Consider the following 17,538-nt stretch of genomic DNA (forward strand, 5'->3'; position numbering starts at 1 on the left):
ACACGAGCCTCAGTGTGAATATTATTCAGGTTTAATGGGGTTGAGGTAATGCTGCTGGTAAAGTGCCGGCTTAAGTTATAGATGTTGAGAAAGGGGGGTAGTCAATCATTCCACCAGTCTGGGGCTTCCAGCACAGTAATGTCACCTGTGTTGTTATGACCACGGTTGTCGTTGGCAATGTACATATGTTGTATTTTAGATGGTTCTGTATTTGTGTACTGAGCTTTATACTACAACATATTTATCATCCAGATTTGTACATTGCCATGCTGGATGATTTCCGCTGCAGTATAAATCTGTCCGTCTCCGTTTACGCTGTCTAATGTTGAATGCTTCTGATAAATCTGCCCCAACGTGTTTTGGGTTCTGCAGTATTCATTCTATTTACTTGAAATGAGGGCCCCAAAAAAGATTTTCTCTGGTGGGCCCAAGGTGCTCCAGTCCGACACTGCTGCCAGCCACTCCGGTATTCTGGAACTTGGCTCCATCGCTTGGTTGCTGTAAGGGCTGCGATTGGATGTTTGGGCCTCATCTCCTGCAGCTTGGAAGAACCAGCTGTGTATTCCACCAATGGATGACGGGATCTCTGTATATGTGACATGTGATGGCTGCTTCTGTTATCAGATCCATCCAATACTGTTATTGTTCCGCAGGTCCGAGTACTTGGACCTCCCTGGGCTCCTGCAATGGATCACGTCAGTCCCCCATCGATATTCCAGAGGATTCTGTTCTGTTCAATCAACGTCTGAGCCAAATTGTATTCACGAACTACAGCAAAAAGGGCGTCTTCAGGAACGTCAGCAACACAGGACACACAGGTAGGCCTGGCACCGCCGCACAGCAAATCCTTAAAGGGATGTTTCCATTACAGCAACACAATGTTTTTGTCTGTATTATAAAAAAGTTCACTCTCCAATATTCGTTCTATATCAATTCCTCACGGTTTTCTAGATCTCTGCTTGCTGTCGTTCTTTTGAAAACTTCTATGTTTTCTTCCGGTGCAGAGACATCTGTCCATGGTCACACAGGTGCACGGCTCGTTAGTATCATAGAGAGTTATCAGAGTCGTGTGATATAAGGAGCCGCGCACCTGTGTGATATAAGGAGCCGCGCACCCGTGTGATGTATATAAGGAGCCGGGCACCCGTGTGATGTATATAAGGAGCCGGGCACCCGTGTGATGTATATAACGAGCCAAGCACCTGTGTGATGTATATAACGAGCCAAGCACCTGTGTGATATGTATAACGAGCCGTGCAGCTGTGGGATATGTATAACGAGCTGTGCACCTGTGTGATGTATATAAGGAGCCGTGCACCCGTGTGATGTATATAAGGAGCCGTGCACTTGTGTGATGTATATAAGGAGCCGGGCACCCGTGTGATGTATATAACGAGCCGTGCACCCGTGTGATGTATATAACGAGCCAAGCACCTGTGTGATATGTATAACGAGCCGTGCAGCTGTGTGATATGTATAACGAGCTGTGCACCTGTGTGATGTATATAAGGAGCCGTGCACCCGTGTGATGTATATAAGGAGCCGTGCACCTGTGTGATGTATATAAGGAGCCGGGCACCCGTGTGATGTATATAACGAGCCGTGCACCCGTGTGATGTATATAACGAGCCAAGCACCTGTGTGATATGTATAACGAGCCGTGCAGCTGTGTGATATGTATAACGAGCTGTGCACCTGTGTGATGTATATAAGGAGCCGTGCACCCGTGTGATGTATATAAGGAGCCGTGCACCTGTGTGATGTATATAAGGAGCCGGGCACCCGTGTGATGTATATAACGAGCCGTGCACCCGTGTGATGTATATAACGAGCCAAGCACCTGTGTGATATGTATAACGAGCCGTGCAGCTGTGGGATATGTATAACGAGCCGTGCAGCTGTGTGATGTATATAAGGAGCCGCGCACCTGTGTGATATGTATAACGAGCCGTGCACCTGTGTGATGTATATAAGGAGCCGCGCACCTGTGTGATATAAGGAGCCGCGCACCCGTGTGATGTATATAAGGAGCCGGGCACCCGTGTGATGTATATAAGGAGCCGGGCACCCGTGTGATGTATATAACGAGCCAAGCACCTGTGTGATGTATATAACGAGCCAAGCACCTGTGTGATGTATATAAGGAGCCGTGCACCTGTGTGATATGTATAACGAGCCGTGCAGCTGTGGGATATGTATAACGAGCTGTGCACCTGTGTGATGTATATAAGGAGCCGTGCACCAGTGTGATGTATATAAGGAGCCGTGCACCTGTGTGATGTATATAAGGAGCCGGGCACCCGTGTGATGTATATAACGAGCCGTGCACCCGTGTGATGTATATAACGAGCCAAGCACCTGTGTGATATGTATAACGAGCCGTGCACCTGTGTGATGTATATAAGGAGCCGCGCACCTGTGTGATATAAGGAGCCGCGCACCCGTGTGATGTATATAAGGAGCCGGGCACCCGTGTGATGTGTATAAGGAGCCGGGCACCCGTGTGATGTATATAACGAGCCAAGCACCTGTGTGATGTATATAACGAGCCAAGCACCTGTGTGATATGTATAACGAGCCGTGCAGCTGTGGGATATGTATAACGAGCTGTGCACCTGTGTGATGTATATAAGGAGCCGCGCACCTGTGTGATATGTATAACGAGCTGTGCACCTGTGTGATGTATATAAGGAGCCGCGCACCTGTGTGATGTATATAAGGAGCCGTGCAGCTGTGTGATATGTATAACGAGCTGTGCACCTGTGTGATGTATATAAGGAGCCGCGCACCTGTGTGATATGTATAACGAGCCGTGCAGCTGTGTGATATGTATAACGAGCCGTGCAGCTGTGGGATATGTATAACGAGCTGTGCACCTGTGTGATGTATATAAGGAGCCGCGCACCTGTGTGATATGTATAACGAGCTGTGCACCTGTGTGATGTATATAAGGAGCCGCGCACCTGTGTGATGTATATAAGGAGCCGTGCAGCTGTGTGATATGTATAACGAGCTGTGCACCTGTGTGATGTATATAAGGAGCCGCGCACCTGTGTGATATGTATAACGAGCCGTGCAGCTGTGTGATATGTATAACGAGCCGTGCAGCTGTGGGATATGTATAACGAGCTGTGCACCTGTGTGACCATGGTGACATGTCTGTCCACTGGTAGAAATTAATGAAGTCTTCTATAGAAAGACAGCAAGCAGAGATCCAGAAAACTGTGAGGATGTAATATGGAAAGTATATAGGAAATTGTATAACCCTCTAATCTGTTTCCTTATGAGGTCAGAGCTGACTCCTGGTTACATGCGTCTGTTCTTCTTTCTCTTGGCAGTGGAGATTTCGCTGGGTGATGGGGTCTGGGTCGCAGGCGGAGGCCTCCCTTCTACCTATTCAGCCATCGCTTTTCATTTTCACTGGGGAAATGGAAGTTTGGGGTCTGAGCACAGACTCTCCGGCCGCCAGTATCCCATGGAGGTAATGGCTTCTTCTCCGGCGTCAGGGCTGCTTTGGGTGAAGTCTGCATTTATCTGGAAGCAGAAATTTTACTGCAAAAAATCCCAAACTCTCAGCTAAAGGAGTTTCTCAAAGATTTTGGGGGTCCCTATTTGCAAGAATTGAATATCACAAAGTGAATGAAGGTGTCGGTGAGGGCGTTATCGTCACATCCGTGACACAGGTGGTATCTTCAGTGATTGGTCAGTGAAGTTTTGCTGACCAATCACGTCGTGTCATTATTCTCCGCTGGGAGCCGGGCACTTTTTGTAGATGATTCCACGCTTGTGTCATATTTCTCCTGGTAGTAGACATGGATGGATTCCCATTCATACACGGGAATATTTTTATAAACTTTTCTTGTTTTCCTCTTCCCACCTTTCATATATCTTGTATGTTTCACTAGTAATCAGTAGATAATGTAAAAAATGTGTTTCTTCCACATGTTCCTCTCTTATCTCCATTATACTGAATCTCCTACTCTACGTAAGTCTTTGTCTTCACATACTACAATCCATTTTTTAGTCCCTTTCCACTTATTCCTGTCCATCATTCCCCTAATGTCAGGAACTACCCCATATTTTCCACACTGTGCGTATCTCTTCATAATATAAAGCTCTTCCCCATCATTTAAGTTCCCCCCCCCATGATATTTTGGGTACTAACTCTCTTCCACTTCTCAACCTATTAGAGACTCTTGTCTGTTGACCCATTGGGACAGAAACCTGACTCTGCAAGCAACATTATACTCCCTTAAATTAGGAAATGATAGACTCCCCCCCCCCCCCTCCATGCCCCTTCATGCCCCTCCATGCTCCTCCATGCTCCTCCATGCTCCTTCATGCCCCTCCATGCTCCTCCATGCCCCTTCATGCCCCTCCATGCTCCTCCATGCCCCTTCATGCCCCTCCATGCTCCTCCATGCCCCTTCATGCCCCTCCATGCTCCTCCATGCCCCTTCATGCCCCTCCATGCTCCTCCATGCTCCTTCATGCCCCTCCATGCTCCTCCATGCCCCTTCATGCCCCTCCATGCTCCTCCATGCCCCTTCATGCCCCTCCATGCTCCTCCATGCCCCTTCATGCCCCTCCATGCTCCTCCATGCCCCTTCATGCCCCTCCATGCTCCTCCATGCTCCTCCATGCTCCTTCATGCCCCTCCATGCTCCTTCATGCCCCTCCATGCTCCTCCATGCCCCTCCATGCTCCTCCATGCCCCTTCATGCCCCTCCATGCCCCTCCATGACCCTTCATGCCCCTCCATGCCCCTCCATGCCCCTCCATGACCCTTCATGCCCCTCCATGCCCCTCCATGCCCCTCCATGCTCCTCCATGCCCCTCCATGCCCCTCCATGCCCCTCCATGCCCCTCCATGCTCCTCCATGCTCCTCCATGCTCCTTCATGCCCCTCCATGCCCCTTCATGCCCCTCCATGCTCCTCCATGCCCCTTCATGCCCCTCCATGCTCCTCCATGCTCCTCCATGCTCCTTCATGCCCCTCCATGCTCCTTCATGCCCCTCCATGCCCCTCCATGCCCCTCCATGCCCCTCCATGCTCCTCCATGCTCCTCCATGCTCCTCCATGCCCCTCCATGCTCCTCCATGCCCCTCCATGCTCCTCCATGCCCCTCCATGCCCCTCCATGCCCCTCCATGCCCCTCCATGCTCCTCCATGCTCCTCCATGCTCCTTCATGCCCCTCCATGCCCCTTCATGCCCCTCCATGCTCCTCCATGCCCCTTCATGCCCCTCCATGCTCCTCCATGCTCCTCCATGCTCCTTCATGCCCCTCCATGCTCCTTCATGCCCCTCCATGCCCCTCCATGCCCCTCCATGCTCCTCCATGCTCCTCCATGCTCCTCCATGCTCCTCCATGCCCCTCCATGCTCCTCCATGCCCCTCCATGCTCCTCCATGCTCCTCCATGCCCCTCCATGCCCCTCCATGCCCCTCCATGCTCCTCCATGCCCCTCCATGCCCCTCCATGCTCCTCCATGCCCCTCCATGCCCCTCCATGCCCCTCCATGCTCCTCCATGCTCCTCCATGCCCCTCCATGCCCCTCCATGCTCCTCCATGCCCCTCCATGCTCCTCCATGCCCCTCCATGCCCCTCCATGCTCCTCCATGCTCCTCCATGCCCCTCCATGCTCCTCCATGACCCTTCATGCCCCTCCATGCCCCTCCATGCCCCTCCATGCTCCTCCATGCCCCTCCATGCCCCTCCATGCCCCTCCATGCTCCTCCATGCTCCTCCATGCCCCTCCATGCCCCTCCATGCTCCTCCATGCCCCTCCATGCTCCTCCATGCCCCTCCATGCCCCTCCATGCCCCTTCATGCCCCTCCATGCCCCTCTTTCCTGGCCAAAGATTGAACAATAATGGTGACATCCTGGACATGCTCCTCTTCTCCCTGTGGATCTATACATCATCTATTGCCCTAAATAATAACCCATTCAGCCCCATTCTCTCCGCAATATTTTGAGCCGGGGCCGCACTGTCATGAGCTTTTTCATCCAGCACCACCAGAACTGTTCTAACATTTTTAGCTCCATTCTTAGCGCTTACAAAGCCTTTCTGAGAATGATGGATATGATAAGGCATTAATCCTGAAAGTTTACGTGAATATATTTTTGTGTCAATATTTATCAGAGACATCGGCCTCACTCCCCCAGGTTCCAGTGAATCTCCCTGTCCCTCTGTTATTACTTTTATAAAAGTGAGATTCCTTGTCATAAGTGTTCTCCTCTCAGATAATATATCGGGGCACATTTACTAAGGGCCTCAAAATATGGTCCCGTGTTGGATCTCACCTTTTTGTGGTCTGTGGAATAGGTCGCAATGAAATTTTGATTGTAACCAGTGCTCCGTACAGAGGATTTTAAAGAGGGATGGAGGCAGTCTGAGAGAGGGCGCTTGTCCTGTGGAATGCACCCTTCAGGATTTTGGGCAGGTGCCTCTTTTATCGGAAGCGATCTCTCAGAATTGTGTCAGTACAATTTTTTCGAATACTTTTGTACTGCCTTCCTGCGCTAGGCACCATGCAACACAAATTAGGGGACGTTCCAACGCTCAGTCAAACTCAGTCCATCGATTCTTAATGTCATATAGAAAGAGGGTAATATCAAACATAATATACGTATGTATACAATTAGACATTGTAAGGATCAGTGGTAGTGGACCCACTGAATCACCGCGGGCGATGACGTAAACTGAAAACTGGGAGCGGTGTCAAAGTGGAACCCAGTTTTCACCAGAGTCTGGTTGGACTTGCTGCGGTGTGTTACCAGCAGGTCATTCCACAGGCGTGACTTTATCCACATTGGCAGCCAAGGCAAGGTGCAGAGTCGTGAGGCAGAATCATGGTCGGTTACAGGCAAGAGGTCCTAGGCAGCAAGGGAACGTTCAGGAACAGAACCGGAGTCACAACATTAATTCAGTAAACAGTCGCAAGGCATAGGGAACAAGCTTTCTCTCAGGTACGAAGCACAAAGATCCGGGTGGGGCATAAGGGAAGAGGCAGGCTATTTATTAAGTCAGCAGGTGGCCAGCGCCAATAAGCCGTGTGCTAACCCTCACAAAGCCGGCATGTGCACTATTAGGCGGAGATGCGTGCGTCGGACCGCAGGAGCCGTCGCTGTATTGTGGGAATGTGAGTAATTTGAAGGGGCACACAAAGGAGTATGTGTGCGCCTGTGACCCAAGACATGGGTAGCAGGGGCTCCCATGACAGTAACCCCCCTTCTTGGACTGAAGAAACCTTTCCAGAAGAGTGCGGTGCAGGATGTTATCTTCAGGCTCCCATACTATCTCCTCAGGCCCAGACCCCTTCCAGTCAACAAGGAAAATCGCTTTCCGCTCACCATCTTCATGTCCAGGATTTCTTCAACCTCAAAGACATTGATAGAATCATCCACAGGAGCAGGAGGAGGAACATGGTTCAGGATGACTGGCTTCAGGAGAGAGACATGGAAGGAGTTTGAGAAGTGCATAGTTGGAGGAAGGCGGAGCTTATACACCACAGGCTTTAAGCGTTTTATCACCTCGAGAGGACCCAGAAAAAGTGGTTTGAGATAGGCAAGTTTGTCGTGGGTTGAGGCGCTGAGCAGTCTGGATTTCCAGAAGATAGCGCCACTCTTCCAGGGCAAGTTTTATGGCCAGTAGTTCGAAGTCTCCTAGCGCAAAGGAGGTTTTAGAGAAAAACCCACAGGTGAGACTTCGGCCTTTGGACCCCTTTATGTGAGCACCGCTCCAGCTCCCACTGAGCAGGCATCGACCTCCAGCTAGAATGGCTTCTCTGTATCAGGCCATGTGAGAGCAGAAGTAAAGGCAGACATCAGTTTGGAGAACGCTTCTTCAGCCGATGGAGGCCAGAGTTTAGGATTAGAGTTTTTGGTCAACACCACATTAGGTGAGACAAGAGAGGAGAAATGTGGTATACATTGCCGGTAAAAATTTGCGAAGCCCAGCAATCTCTGTATAGCACAAAGTCCTACTGGGAGAGGACACCGGAGTACCGCAGACAACTTGCCAAAATCCATCTGTAGACCCCCGTTGGAGATTATACATCTGAGGAACGGAAGACCCTTATGGTAGAACTGCCACTTCTCGAGTTTAGCATATAGGCAATTGGCCCTTAGGCACCTGAGAACTTGTCGTACGGGGACCTGATGAGACTCCAGGTCAGAATAGAACATCAGGATATCGTACAAGTAGACAGCAACACAGTCTCTGAAGAAGTGGTTGACAAATTCAAAAGGGCATGACCAGATACTCAAAGTGACCATCCCGAGTGTTAGAGGCGGTCTTCCACTCATCACGCTCATGGATACGGATAAGATTATCTGACCCCCGATGGTCCAATTTAGTGAAGACCTTGGCTCCACGGAGACGGTTAAAGAGTTCTGTGATCAAGGGTAGCGGGTACTGGTTCTTTACCATAACTTTATTAAGACCACAATAATCAATGGTGGGGCGGAGAGAACAGTCTTTCTTGGCCACAAAAAAGAAACCAGCATTGGCAGGAGAAAAAGACTTCTGGATAGATCCCTGTAAATTCTCCTTGATGTAGGACAACGTTGCTGCGGTTTCGGGCATGAAGAGTGGGGGTGATGTGCCCGGAAGATGCTTTATAGGCAAGTCTTAGGGACGGTGCGGGGGCAGGATTTCCGCTTGCTTCTTTGAGAAGACATCAGCATAGTCCACATAAGCAGCAGGAAGACCCACCAGAGGCATGGATGACTTCAAGTATAACATGGAGAAGACTGGGGAGGTCTCGCTGTCTCATGGCTCTCCACCCAGTCTGCCAGTCAAGGACTGGTGCGTGTTGCTGCAGCCATGGAAGGCCCAATAAAACAGAGGAAGTGGAACAGGGAAGCACATAGAAGGACAGACTTTCTTGATGTAATGCCCCGATTTGCAGACAGTACCGGACCGGATCGCTCATGATCTGCCCACTGACAGGAGATATAAGTGGCAGCGGCAGACCAAAGTGAGGTTATGCTGGGAGATCAGGGCAGCATCCACAAAGTTTCCTGCAGAGCAGATATCAAGGAGGGCAGAGGCTTGAAACTGGCTACCTGTCCTGGAGCTGAGTACAACAGGTATGTTTAGGCATGGAGCAGGTTGCTCTAACCTAGAGACGCTTCTCCCAAGAAGCCTAGGTGCGTGCATTTCCCAGACGCTGAGGATAAAGTGGACAAGTCTGGAGAAAGTGTTCCGGCTGGCACAATAGATGCAGAGGTTCTCCTGTCTTCGTCTAGCGCGCTCTTGGGGTGTTAGACGGGTTTTATCCACCTGCGTGGGTTCCTCAGTAACAGACACAGAGGACGACTTGGAAGACTCGAGCCAAACGGGATACTCGTCAGACTCTGGCTTGCACTAGTTAAGCTTGCTATTCCTCTGCACATTCAGAAAAGCGGATGTCAATCTGGGTGGCCCGAGAGATCAGGCGGCTCAGGGAAGACGGCATGTAACGTGCAGACAGGGAGTCTTTGAACTGCCCAGACAGAGGGCCCAGACAGCGACCAAGGCCGCCTCATTCCAGAAGAGTTCGGAAGCAAGAGTGCAGAGCTGCACCACAAATTCACCAATATGTTAGCCATGACCGGGTCATTCCTGTCCCAGAGGGGAGTAGCCCATGCCGGGGCCTTCCCAAAAAGGCTGATTAACCCCTTCCCGACGCGCCGGGTCCCGGTGCATGGAGAGGGCTCGCGGCCCGAGCCCTCTCCATAGCCGATAAGTCTTTGCTGCATATTGCCGCATGGGCGCCGCCATCTTGTCGTGGATCGCTGCTCCCCGATGACGTCACGGGGAGCGGCGATCCGTCGCCATGGTAACCTCGGGTGTTCCGAACACCCGAGGCTACTTCGTTTTAACCCATGCATTACAATGTGCTAATTGCACATTGTAATGCATGGGGAGTAAAATCCACACATACTACAGTATGGCAGTATATGATAGGATCGATCAGACTACCTAGGGTTAGAGTACCCTAGGGAGTCTGAAAAATAGTAAAAGTAAAAATAAAAAAAAGTTTAAAAAATAAAATTATAATAAAAAAACCTAAAAATTCAAATCACCCCCCTTTCCCTAGAACTGATATAAAAATATATAAACAGTAAAAATCATAAACACATTGGGTATCGCCGCGTCCGAAAATGCCCGATCTATCAAAATATGATAATGTTTTTTCACTACGTTTAACCCCGTAACGGAAAATAGCGTCCAAAGTCGAAAATGGCATTTTTTTGCTATTTTGAAAAATATAAAAAAATTAATAAAAAGTGATCAAAAGGTTGCACAGTCCCAAAAATTATAGTAATGAAAACGCCATCAAAATTCGCAAAAAATGTCACTATCCACAGCTCCGTACACCAAAGTATGAAAAAGTTATTGGCCCCAGAAGATGGCAAAATAAAAAAAAAATATTTTGTACAGGAGGTTTTAATTTTTTTAAATGTATGAAAACATTATAAAACCTATACAAACTTGGTATCCACGTGATCGTACCGACCCAAAGAATAAAGTAGACATGTCACTTGGGACGCAGAGTGAAAGCTGTAAAATCCAAGCCCACAAGAAAACGTCACAAATGTGGTTTTTCACCATTTTCACTGCATTTGGAATTTTTTTCCCGCTTCCCAGTACACACCATAGAATATTAAATACCGTCACTATGAAGTGCAATTTGTTATGCAGAAAATAAGCCATAACACAGCTCTTTATGTGGAAAAATAAAAAAGTTATAGATTTTTGAAGTTGGTGAGTGAAAAATCGAAGTGAAAAAACTAAAAAAGGCCAAGTCGTGAAGGGGTTAAGAAAGCCACTTCAGTGATGAACTGCGTAGGCATAAGTTCAATGTGGAAGGAGCACATGGGATAAAGGCCCTGCAGAACATGAGGTCCCCATCATACTTAGAAGGCACCAGAGTCTAAGTGGCAGCCGCTTTTCACCAGAGCGCAGAGTGTAGTTGGACCACAGTGGCGGCCAAGGCCAGATACAGAGTCGTGAGGCAGAATCGTGGTCAGTCATAAGCAGCACAGGATCAACATCAGAGGCAGAGCAGGAGGTCAGTGCAGGCAGCAAACATAGTCAGGAACGGAACCGGGGTCACAATCGCAAGGCATAGGGAACAAGCTTTCTCTCAGGCACGAGGCACATAGATCCGGCGGGGCTTAAGGGAAGATGCTGGCTATTTTTTTTTTTTTTTTTTGCTTTAAAAAAGTTTTATTTATTATATCAGCATTGTACAGGAAAAGTAAATCATTACATATCAGGCAACGGAAATTTATCTTCACATAAACAAATGAGCGTACATACACAAATCGTGTTTAATACATAGAGAATCACATATTAACATATTGGGGGTCATTTACTAATATATTCGTGTTTTTGCGACAGGTTAACCGAATTTTTCCGTTGTGCGCCGATTATTCCTGTTTTGCCCCGGGATTTCAGCGCATCGGCGTCGGCATGCACACGACGGAAATCGGGGGGCGTGGCCGTTGAAAAAAAAAAAGTGTCGCTCGACACAAGCGCTTACCTTCATCCAGGATGGCTCGGTGAACTTCAGTGCATTCCGATGCTCTTCAGCGCAGCAGCGCCACCTGGTGTACGTCGGAGGAACTACCTTAGTGAATCCCGGCCGGACCTGAATCCACCGCAGAGAACGCGCCGCTGGATCGCGAATGGACCGGGTAAGTAAATCTGCCCCATTATCTCATAGTGGGGGTCATTTACTAAGGGCCCGATTCATGTTTTCCCGACGTGTTACCGGAATATTTCCGATTTGCGCCGATTTCCCCTGAATTGCCCCGGGATTTTGGCGCACGCGATCGGATTGTGGCACATCAGCGCTGGCATGCACGCGATGGAAATCGGGGGGCGTGGCCAAACGAAAACCCAACGGATTCGGAAAAATTGCTGCATTTTTTTAAAAAAATCTGTCGCGGAGCTTGCACTTTCCTTCACTCAGCCCGGCTCGGTGAACTCCAGCGCGTTCCAATGCTTTTCAGTGCAGCAGCCGGACCCGAATCCAGCGCAGAGAACGCGCTGCTGGATCGCGAATGGACCGGGTAAGTAAATCTGCCCCAGTGTTGTCTTTATAGCGTCTTGTATGTTTTGTTTGCTCAGTAGAATTCATATAATGAATTTATTTAACCTTTTAAATAGAATCCCTATTAATTCCCCCCCCCCCACTCCCTGACATGTCCGCTGACTAAAAAAACAAACAAAAAACAAAAACACCCCTATGTATTCAGTTGCTGTAAGGACCAGATTCTGTTCCATTTATGCACTGTGTGAGGCAGTTTAGAGCGATTGTATTCATATTTTCTGATTTGCATCGAAAGTTTCCAGCAGTTCTCCATTTTTGGAGGGGCTTTGGATCCCCAGTTTCGATCTATGATTACCATTGCTAAGTTTGTTAACTTGATAATCAGTTTACCGTGTAGGTTAATCATTCCTAAACCTTCTAGCATTAGCATCGTCTATCCTTCTAAATACATCTTTCCAATAATCTACTATAAACGGACACTGCCGTATGTAACAAATCTGCGTCCGGCAGCAGTCTTTCAGCATCACTGGGGTGTGATACATTAAAGTAAATGATCCTGTGATTCCAATTAAGTGAAGATAATATAGTATTTCTATGAATTACTTCTCCTTCCTCAGTGTTCCCATCACCCCCTCCCAATTACCTTTATGTGTCATATTTCTTACAGAACCATCCATATATTTTGGATGTAAGCTTCTTACTATTTCCCTTATGTGAATCCATTGTCATTTCTATCCCGTGTTTATTATTCTTCATAACGTGTTTTAGTTGAGAATATCTGAGCCAAGATCTTCTGACCTTCATCCATATAATCTTTGCATTGAAGAAAGTGATATATACTGACCCTCAGTCATTATTTGTGATATGTACCTGATACCCATTCCCCACCGAAAGTTCTGTTCTGGTAAATCCATCACTCCCGTGAGAGGGGGGGGGGGGGTGCACTCCTAGGATCTTTTTTCCATCACTCCCGTGAGAGGGGGGGGGGTGCCCTCCTAGGATCTTTTTTCCATCACTCCCGTGAGAGGGGGGGGGGTGCACTCCTAGGATCTTTTTTCCATCACTCCCGTGAGAGGGGGGGGGGGGGGGGTGCCCTCCTAGGATCTTTTTTCCATCACTCCCGTGAGAGGGGGGGGGGTGCACTCCTAGGATCTTTTTTCCATCACTCCCGTGAGAGGGGGGGGGTGCCCTCCTAGGATCTTTTTTCCATCACTCCCGTGAGAGGGGGGGGGGGGGTGCCCTCCTAGGATCTTTTTTCCATCACTCCCGTGAGAGGGGGGGGGTGCACTCCTAGGATCTTTTTTCCATCACTCCCGTGAGAGGGGGGGGGTGCACTCCTAGGATCTTTTTTCCATCACTCCCGTGAGAGGGGGGGGGGTGCCCTCCTAGGATCTTTTTTCCATCACTCCCGTGAGAGGGGGGGGGTGCACTCCTAGGATCTTTTTTCCATCACTCCCGTGAGAGGGGGGGGGGTGCACTCCTAGGATCTTTTTTCCATCACTCCCGTGAGAGGGGGGGGGGGGGTGCCCTCCTAGGATCTTTTTTCCATCACTCCCGTGAGAGGGGGGGGGGGGGTGCCCTCCTAGGATCTTTTTTCCATCACTCCCGTGAGAGGGGGGGGGGGTGCCCTCCTAGGATCTTTTTTCCATCACTCCCGTGAGAGGGGGGGGGGTGCCCTCCTAGGATCTTTTTTCCATCACTCCCGTGAGAGGGGGGGGGGGTGCCCTCCTAGGATCTTTTTTCCATCACTCCCGTGAGAGGGGGGGGGGGTGCCCTCCTAGGATCTTTTTTCCATCACTCCCGTGAGAGGGGGGGGGGGGTGCCCTCCTAGGATCTTTTTTCCATCACTCCCGTGAGAGGGGGGGGGTGCACTCCTAGGATCTTTTTTCCATCACTCCCGTGAGAGGGGGGGGGGGGGTGCCCTCCTAGGATCTTTTTTCCATCACTCCCGTGAGAGGGGGGGGGGTGCACTCCTAGGATCTTTTTTCCATCACTCCCGTGAGAGGGGGGGGGGGGGTGCCCTCCTAGGATCTTTTTTCCATCACTCCCGTGAGAGGGGGGGGGTGCACTCCTAGGATCTTTTTTCCATCACTCCCGTGAGAGGGGGGGGGGTGCACTCCTAGGATCTTTTTTCCATCACTCCCGTGAGAGGGGGGGGGGGGGTGCCCTCCTAGGATCTTTTTTCCATCACTCCCGTGAGAGGGGGGGGGTGCACTCCTAGGATCTTTTTTCCATCACTCCCGTGAGAGGGGGGGGGTGCACTCCTAGGATCTTTTTTCCATCACTCCCGTGAGAGGGGGGGGGGGTGCCCTCCTAGGATCTTTTTTCCATCACTCCCGTGAGAGGGGGGGGGTGCACTCCTAGGATCTTTTTTCCATCACTCCCGTGAGAGGGGGGGGGGTGCACTCCTAGGATCTTTTTTCCATCACTCCCGTGAGAGGGGGGGGGGGGTGCCCTCCTAGGATCTTTTTTCCATCACTCCCGTGAGAGGGGGGGGGGGGTGCCCTCCTAGGATCTTTTTTCCATCACTCCCGTGAGAGGGGGGGGGGTGCCCTCCTAGGATCTTTTTTCCATCACTCCCGTGAGAGGGGGGGGGGGTGCCCTCCTAGGATCTTTTTTCCATCACTCCCGTGAGAGGGGGGGGGGGTGCCCTCCTAGGATCTTTTTTCCATCACTCCCGTGAGAGGGGGGGGGGGGTGCCCTCCTAGGATCTTTTTTCCATCACTCCCGTGAGAGGGGGGGGGTGCACTCCTAGGATCTTTTTTCCATCACTCCCGTGAGAGGGGGGGGGGGGGTGCCCTCCTAGGATCTTTTTTCCATCACTCCCGTGAGAGGGGGGGGGGTGCACTCCTAGGATCTTTTTTCCATCACTCCCGTGAGAGGGGGGGGGGGGTGCCCTCCTAGGATCTTTTTTCCATCACTCCCGTGAGAGGGGGGGGGTGCACTCCTAGGATCTTTTTTCCATCACTCCCGTGAGAGGGGGGGGGGGGGTGCCCTCCTAGGATCTTTTTTCCATCACTCCCGTGAGAGTGGGGGGGGTGCACTCCTAGGATCTTTTTTCCATCACTCCCGTGAGAGGGGGGGGGGGGGTGCCCTCCTAGGATCTTTTTTCCATCACTCCCGTGAGAGGGGGGGGGGGTGCCCTCCTAGGATCTTTTTTCCATCACTCCCGTGAGAGGGGGGGGGTGCCCTCCTAGGATCTTTTTTCCATCACTCCCGTGAGAGGGGGGGGGGGGTGCACTCCTAGGATCTTTTTTCCATCACTCCCGTGAGAGGGGGGGGGGTGCACTCCTAGGATCTTTTTTCCATCACTCCCGTGAGAGGGGGGGGGGGGTGCCCTCCTAGGATCTTTTTTCCATCACTCCCGTGAGAGGGGGGGGGGTGCACTCCTAGGATCTTTTTTCCATCACTCCCGTGAGAGGGGGGGGGGGGGTGCCCTCCTAGGATCTTTTTTCCATCACTCCCGTGAGAGGGGGGGGGGGGTGCCCTCCTAGGATCTTTTTTCCATCACTCCCGTGAGAGGGGGGGGGTGCACTCCTAGGATCTTTTTTCCATCACTCCCGTGAGAGGGGGGGGGGGTGCACTCCTAGGATCTTTTTTCCAGCACTCCAGACTCTTGTCAGACGCTGATTTTTGTATGCCTCTGCATCGAGGGGAGAACCTTCTAAAAGCTCAAAAATGGTTTTGACTTTGCCTTGTGCCATCTTCACGAGTTTGGTCATACGGGAATTCTCCCTCCATTTCATTACTCGACCTATCTGTGCTGCTAGGTAGGAACCCTTCATCTTCATCCTTTATCTTCATCCTCACCCTTTTTCTGCCCCAGACTGTTTAATATTGCTTCAATCCAAAGAGGTGCAGCTGTGGCAGGATGACCATTTTAATAAGCCCGATCTTATCTGCTTTGGAGAGTGTAAATTTACTCCATCCTCTGACTCTACTCCTCAGTGTCTCGACTAATGGTGACAAATTTAGGCAATAGAATTCTTCCAGCCTGTTTGAAACTTCCACACCCAAATATCGAAATTTGTTAACGCCAGGTAGTATAATATTGTCCGCTGCCCAGTTTTCTACCAATGGGTCTAGCGCCAGCATAGTTGATTTCCCCCCAATTTATTTTCAATCCTGAGAGTCTACTGAATCTCAACTGCCGTAGGGATCGTTACAGGGGAGTCGCGTACCAATAGGGCTAGGTCGTCCGCGTATAGACAAATCTTATCGTCCAGACCTCCACAGCCCCCTCCAGGTACCCTTGGATCCCCTCTTATTCTAATGGCCAGAGGTTCTATGTATATTGCAAATAATAAGGGTGACAATGGGCCTCCCTGTCTGGCTCCCCGTGTGAGGCAAAATGCTTCTGACTTGTGTTGGGCTTTCTGATTCAAGTCTTCCTTAAGATCCTGAGTGCATTTCCAAACCCTATTTCTTGACTCCTCCGATTGTATTTCAATAAAGGTCTGTTCAGCTCTTGCAGCAAATGGCGTTCCTGCTGATTATATGGTGTTTTAGCTTGATTTCCCTTGCGTACATACTGCCGAGGTGGAGTTTTACAGCGTCCCATACTGCACCTTGAGCCTATGCTTAGTTTCCAAAAGTGTTGCACTCCCTGTTTGATATCTAGCTGATCTTTAAGAATACAAATCACTTCTAATGAAGCCGGAGGAGGAGGAGAGACAAAAGCGAGAATGACCTCAGAACCGTGTCAAATTCTGGACAGAAAGATAAATTTGCCCCTTTATCTACCCAAGATTTTTTAACTTCAAAGTTAATATCTCGGTGGATTAGTACAGATACTCCTCTTGAAAAATTGGTACTGAATGCATGTAATTTCTCCTCAGTGGATACACTTTTTCTGGCACCAGGTGGGTCTCCAGGAGGCAGATAATAGCTGGAAGGTGTTTACTAATTATGTCAAAGATTTGACAATGTTTTATTCTGTTGCTAATCCCTCTGATATTCCAGGTTAGTATTCCCTCCACCAGCCCCCACTCCCAACGCTCCCCCCCACACTCACTGACCCGTCTCCTCCTCCTTTTCCACAGGTCCCTCACTCCTCCTGGTGCCACCCTCCCCTCCACCTCCTTTAGCTAATGATACATTCAGTACCGGCCTCTGGGCTGCGTCCCTGACACCGCTCTACTTTATTCCCTGTTGATCCAACCAGTTAGCCGCTTCTTCTGAGGAGCTTTTCTCCTGATAAATAATGCGAAGTTTGGCCGGAAACAACAGAGCATATTTAATATTTCCATCAAGTAACCTTTTCTTAACCCCTTTGAAACTGGCTCTTTGTAATTGCGTTTCTCTGGAGTAATCCGGGTATATGGCAATTTTGGCCTCTTCAAAGGCCACGACTCTGTCGCAAAATAAAATCCCTATCCTGGGAGCATATCAATTTAGCCAAAATGGCTCTTGGTGGGGAACCCGGTGGGGGCTTCTTAAAAGGGATCCTATGGGCTCGGTATCCTGTAACCATTTTGTTATTCCGCTT

At 50.0% G+C, this 17,538-nt stretch overlaps 1 protein-coding gene across 2 annotated transcripts in view; it reads left to right on the top strand.

Annotated features, from left to right (window-relative positions):
- LOC140109508 (carbonic anhydrase 4-like) overlaps positions 1-17,538 on the top strand; it is a 92,975-nt gene that overhangs the window by 42,614 nt on the left and 32,823 nt on the right. For both annotated transcript variants that reach the window (XM_072132034.1, XM_072132033.1), the window contains 2 exons: positions 654-818; positions 3,339-3,481. In XM_072132034.1, the coding sequence (XP_071988135.1) occupies positions 654-818; positions 3,339-3,481 (308 nt within the window). The remainder of the gene's footprint in view (positions 1-653; positions 819-3,338; positions 3,482-17,538) is intronic.

This window comes from Engystomops pustulosus, unplaced genomic scaffold (assembly GCF_040894005.1).
Source record: "Engystomops pustulosus unplaced genomic scaffold, aEngPut4.maternal MAT_SCAFFOLD_210, whole genome shotgun sequence".
Lineage (NCBI taxonomy): Eukaryota > Metazoa > Chordata > Amphibia > Anura > Leptodactylidae > Engystomops > Engystomops pustulosus.